Source organism: Orussus abietinus, unplaced genomic scaffold, assembly GCF_000612105.2.
Source record: "Orussus abietinus isolate OABI.00-Male unplaced genomic scaffold, Oabi_2.0 scaffold923, whole genome shotgun sequence".
In the NCBI taxonomy this organism is placed as follows: Eukaryota; Metazoa; Arthropoda; class Insecta; order Hymenoptera; family Orussidae; genus Orussus; species Orussus abietinus.
In genome coordinates, this window is record NW_019395064.1 from 14,077 (window position 1) to 19,347 (window position 5,271).

Below are 5,271 nucleotides of genomic sequence, written 5' to 3' on the forward strand. Positions count from 1 at the left end.
GAAGAATGGTGTAGAACGTAAATATATAAGAGACATGAAATAACGATTTCGTTTCTATGTCCGATAGTTGATGCATCGTAAATTTTCCTACGCTATTTCACTGTATATTTATTTAGAAACTATTTTTTTTAAGCTAAGATAATATTCTAACTTCGGTTCAGTGAATGGAATAATTGAATGGCTAAAAAACTTGTTAACATTTAATAAAACATGTTTTATTATATTATTTAAAAAATTCTGTAAATTATCATTTAAGAATAACTATGTTTGGTGGGTCAGGGACGCTCCACGATAATACTTAAATAATTTTCATTAAGTGTTTTTATTTATAAATATTTATTTTCTTTAGGAAATCCATTCTGCCCCTCAGGCTATTCAAATTCCGCGCTGCTCCCGCCGCTAGTACGCTGCGCGGCCGAAGAGGGCAGAGCGGATAGGAGGAAATCATCGGCGGAGTTCAGTGTACATACATATTTAGGAACAAGTTTATGCATAATCTAGTTCATTAATAGCTTAAATAGTATCGGCTGATTCCAACCTGATACCCTTCTATTGTTACAGAATCGAACGAGACTTTGTTAGCTAATATTCGAATATAACCGACCAGACAACAATTAGTACCCAACACGTAATCTGAAGCAGAAATCTCAAGTAACCTAAATCGTAGTGTAAATTTCACGTAATGAGGAACAGCCAATTGCGTATTACCTTCCTAAGTTGGTTGGCAAAAAGAGTAGTATGACAGGGGTTTTCGAATATGCAATAACATGATTTCCCTTTGATTAGAGTCTTATTTTGTAGTGAGAACGTGATCCCTTCAAATTTAATACGTTTCAAGTGTCATTGATGGTCCTTATTCAATCAGAGTACAATAACGGTCGAGTAAGTAGCACAAATGGAAACCGTCTGAAGAAGTCGTGTGTATGCATTGGTTTATTTTTGTATTTTTTGCGTAGGTTGCGTCGTTATCAGAAAAAGCTCATACTTTGTGTATTGGTTGAATAATAATTGCCTTGTATGTAATTTAATCGAAATCTAAGACATCATTATTTATATATTAGGTGGAAATAAGTGAGCCCAGCATAAAGTGGGTTTGTTAGGTGACACACTAATGAACAGAAACAATTTGGTAAGTAATTGAGTAGTACATATTATTCAACAATTTATGTTTGTTGCTTTAACCTTAGGGATTGGATACATTTTTTAATTTGCGACGTACAGCTTAACCTTAAATAATTAATGTTTTTCCTGGTAAATTATGTTCTCAGAGTACTTGGGTTATCATTATGTCATATTATTTCATTAAAGATAACAAAGAAACATATTTTTCATAGGAAATATGAAACGTCATCAATTATGCTTGTATATCTTTTTTTTCATTGTGTGCGATTACGTTGATCTTTTTATTTTATAAACTATTGTTATGTTACGATAAAACTTATTATTCTATATATTTTTTAAATTAGCCAATTTATGTAAACGAATAAATAAAAATTATTATTTGGTATATATATAGGAAAATGTCGGACAAAGAGAATCTTGATGTTCAAGAAGTAAGCGGTAATGATAATGGGAATCGATTAAATACGGATGTTTGTAGTATGGAAGAGCGATCCGAATATTTTAAACAGCTGGAAAAATGGTTACAAGAAGTGTACACATGGCAGAGTGTGGTTGCAATGTTTCCATATTATGTCATGTCTAGTCAGATATTTACTCCTAATGGTATGAAATACACTTATTCATACGGTTATTATAATTATGACATATTTTCTAAAACATTCATATTATGAAACGATATCTATGCATAAAATTGTATTTTGCCAAGAAGGAAATTGCATTGTAAATTATTTTATTCATTTGTTATATGAGATATTAAATTAGATAACTTAAAGATTCATTTTAGTATTTTAAAGAATCGTTCCTTTGGAAGGAATAGTTACGAATGAACAAATAATTTTAGATGTTACCTCATCTTCAACTCAATTGCCAACAAATATCGGTTTTACAATACCTAATGTTCAACAAAATAACAGTAATGTGATCCATCGACATGTGAACGAACCCTTAAGAGAAACAAGGCCTCAGGAGTCTACTGGACTATTTCAACCTCCTGGTGCAGAAGGTAGAAGGTCATAACGATAACTCCTGTCTTCATCACTTTCCAACAGAGGTTCAGCCTGTACTACATGTGATTTAATGACAAAAGTGCTGCATTTAATGCCGAGTAAAGTACTTTGCAGTAAATCCTATCCAACCAAATAAGAACAAGTAAATGATAATGCAGTACTTTTGGAAGATCCATCTTTATCATTGTCATTTAACCATAATTATCTATTCATATATGAATTTTCATATCGATTTGATTTGCAGGTTTTGAATATCGTATTCCGCCAGTTTGGAAGCGATTTGCAGCGGAGTTTATTGATTCAGGGATACTATTCATAGTCAAGCTTTCTATCTCTTTTATCGCTGTCAATATGTTTGACTTTGCGTAAGCTAATTTACTGGAACCTTACACGGTGCTTCAGAATATACATTTTTCGTACATGCAAAAATCAAAGCAATTTGTCATATTTGTACATTTCTTTTTAGTGGTACAAAACCCTATAATTTTGATTTGATACAAGCGAATCTACAAATCGATTATAAAATGGCTTTAGAGGTGACATCTGAACTATTCTTGCTGGAGTTAATGTATAAAATATTCGTGTGTATTTTTGAAGTACGTACTTAGACTATTGATGTAATTTGTGTAATTATTGCATAAGGCTATTTTTAATTCCATCTGTTTCCAGGCATTTTGGCTGCAACATGGATCAAATGGCCAAATAGGAGGGGCCACTCCAGGAAAAACGATAATGGGTCTACGGGTGGTTCGATGTGGCAGTATCACCCTCATAGAAAGACCCGATGACGCCAATTTGGTTCTCGTATCTCCTGGAACAGATCTGGGTTTACCACTAGCTGTTGCTCGTTCTGTGATAAAGAATCTGATCTTGGCATTCCTCTTCCCAATATGCTTTGTCCATTTCTTTTTTAGATTTAAAAGAACCGCTTATGATTTAGTCTGCAAGTCAATTGTTGTAGAAGATCCATATAGAAATAATAACAGACTTAATCGCTAATTTGTACATACTGCAAAGATGTGAACTATGCATAAACAATGTAATATAAAGTACACAATTGACACACAAAGTTAGATATGAAATTGAAAATTTGTGTAATACATTCATACAATATGAATAAAACTGTCTACACACATACACATGCAAGCAAGCGCGCACACACGTTTAATGAAGGGTACCTCGGTGTTATTACTATAGTATCCTAATTTGTTAAAGAAATTTTTATTTTATTTTAAGACAGATTCAACCTGAAAGAAATTATTTTGTGGATGAAGTCTGGAAGAAAGCTTAGCAATGTATGTAAAGGATCGACGTTTTAGAGTATAAAATACAAAGTATCATTAACTTCAGTAAATAGAACGCGTTATTTATATAAATACATGAAAAGCGGATGAATTTGAAGATAATTTGTAGATCACAATAAACCTGATTGACATTTTAAATTTTGCGCCACAATCCCATGACGTCATAATTCAACTTGAGCAAAGAATGGATGCATTCGGAGGAGAAAAGCGGTCAAAGAATTCAGAAGTCTCCATAGAATCCCAGTTCCCGTGTTGACGCTTGATGCCCAATAAATAGCAGAGATGAGTTGGGAGATTGCTCACGGTTTTTATTTATAAATATTTATTTTCTTTAGGAAATCCATTCTGCCCCTCAGGCTATTCAAATTCCGCGCTGCTCCCGCCGCTAGTACGCTGCGCGGCCGAAGAGGGCAGAGCGGATAGGAGGAAATCATCGGCGGAGTTCAGTGTACATACATATTTAGGAACAAGTTTATGCATAATCTAGTTCATTAATAGCTTAAATAGTATCGGCTGATTCCAACCTGATACCCTTCTATTGTTACAGAATCGAACGAGACTTTGTTAGCTAATATTCGAATATAACCGACCAGACAACAATTAGTACCCAACACGTAATCTGAAGCAGAAATCTCAAGTAACCTAAATCGTAGTGTAAATTTCACGTAATGAGGAACAGCCAATTGCGTATTACCTTCCTAAGTTGGTTGGCAAAAAGAGTAGTATGACAGGGGTTTTCGAATATGCAATAACATGATTTCCCTTTGATTAGAGTCTTATTTTGTAGTGAGAACGTGATCCCTTCAAATTTAATACGTTTCAAGTGTCATTGATGGTCCTTATTCAATCAGAGTACAATAACGGTCGAGTAAGTAGCACAAATGGAAACCGTCTGAAGAAGTCGTGTGTATGCATTGGTTTATTTTTGTATTTTTTGCGTAGGTTGCGTCGTTATCAGAAAAAGCTCATACTTTGTGTATTGGTTGAATAATAATTGCCTTGTATGTAATTTAATCGAAATCTAAGACATCATTATTTATATATTAGGTGGAAATAAGTGAGCCCAGCATAAAGTGGGTTTGTTAGGTGACACACTAATGAACAGAAACAATTTGGTAAGTAATTGAGTAGTACATATTATTCAACAATTTATGTTTGTTGCTTTAACCTTAGGGATTGGATACATTTTTTAATTTGCGACGTACAGCTTAACCTTAAATAATTAATGTTTTTCCTGGTAAATTATGTTCTCAGAGTACTTGGGTTATCATTATGTCATATTATTTCATTAAAGATAACAAAGAAACATATTTTTCATAGGAAATATGAAACGTCATCAATTATGCTTGTATATCTTTTTTTTCATTGTGTGCGATTACGTTGATCTTTTTATTTTATAAACTATTGTTATGTTACGATAAAACTTATTATTCTATATATTTTTTAAATTAGCCAATTTATGTAAACGAATAAATAAAAATTATTATTTGGTATATATATAGGAAAATGTCGGACAAAGAGAATCTTGATGTTCAAGAAGTAAGCGGTAATGATAATGGGAATCGATTAAATACGGATGTTTGTAGTATGGAAGAGCGATCCGAATATTTTAAACAGCTGGAAAAATGGTTACAAGAAGTGTACACATGGCAGAGTGTGGTTGCAATGTTTCCATATTATGTCATGTCTAGTCAGATATTTACTCCTAATGGTATGAAATACACTTATTCATACGGTTATTATAATTATGACATATTTTCTAAAACATTCATATTATGAAACGATATCTATGCATAAAATTGTATTTTGCCAAGAAGGAAATTGCATTGTAAATTATT

The 5,271-nt window shown here is 32.7% G+C and overlaps 1 protein-coding gene and 1 long non-coding RNA gene across 5 annotated transcripts; both read left to right on the top strand.

Annotated features, from left to right (window-relative positions):
- The first annotated feature begins 486 nt into the window (after positions 1-486).
- LOC105697091 (protein FAM8A1) lies at positions 487-3,266 on the top strand. Of its 3 annotated transcripts, none has more exons than XM_012420105.2 (8): positions 487-716; positions 802-882; positions 1,062-1,129; positions 1,517-1,725; positions 1,964-2,125; positions 2,374-2,494; positions 2,596-2,725; positions 2,799-3,266. In XM_012420105.2, the coding sequence occupies exons 4-8, from the start codon at positions 1,521-1,523 to the stop codon at positions 3,126-3,128; spliced, it is 948 nt and encodes a 315-aa protein (XP_012275528.1). In that variant the 5' UTR covers positions 487-716; positions 802-882; positions 1,062-1,129; positions 1,517-1,520; the 3' UTR covers positions 3,129-3,266. The 3 variants fall into 3 exon arrangements, with proteins under 3 accessions (XP_012275528.1, XP_012275529.1, XP_012275527.1); XM_012420106.1 differs by having other exon boundaries at positions 487-628; XM_012420104.2 differs by having other exon boundaries at positions 487-882; positions 957-1,129.
- Positions 3,267-3,897: 631 nt separating this feature from the next.
- LOC105697083 lies at positions 3,898-5,174 on the top strand. 2 transcript variants are annotated; one of them, XR_001103778.2, is made up of 3 exons: positions 3,898-4,301; positions 4,376-4,548; positions 4,936-5,174. It is a non-coding gene; the product is annotated as an uncharacterized LOC105697083 (long non-coding RNA). The 2 variants fall into 2 exon arrangements; XR_001103777.2 differs by having other exon boundaries at positions 3,904-4,301; positions 4,481-4,548; positions 4,936-5,168.
- The last annotated feature ends 97 nt before the right edge of the window (positions 5,175-5,271 follow it).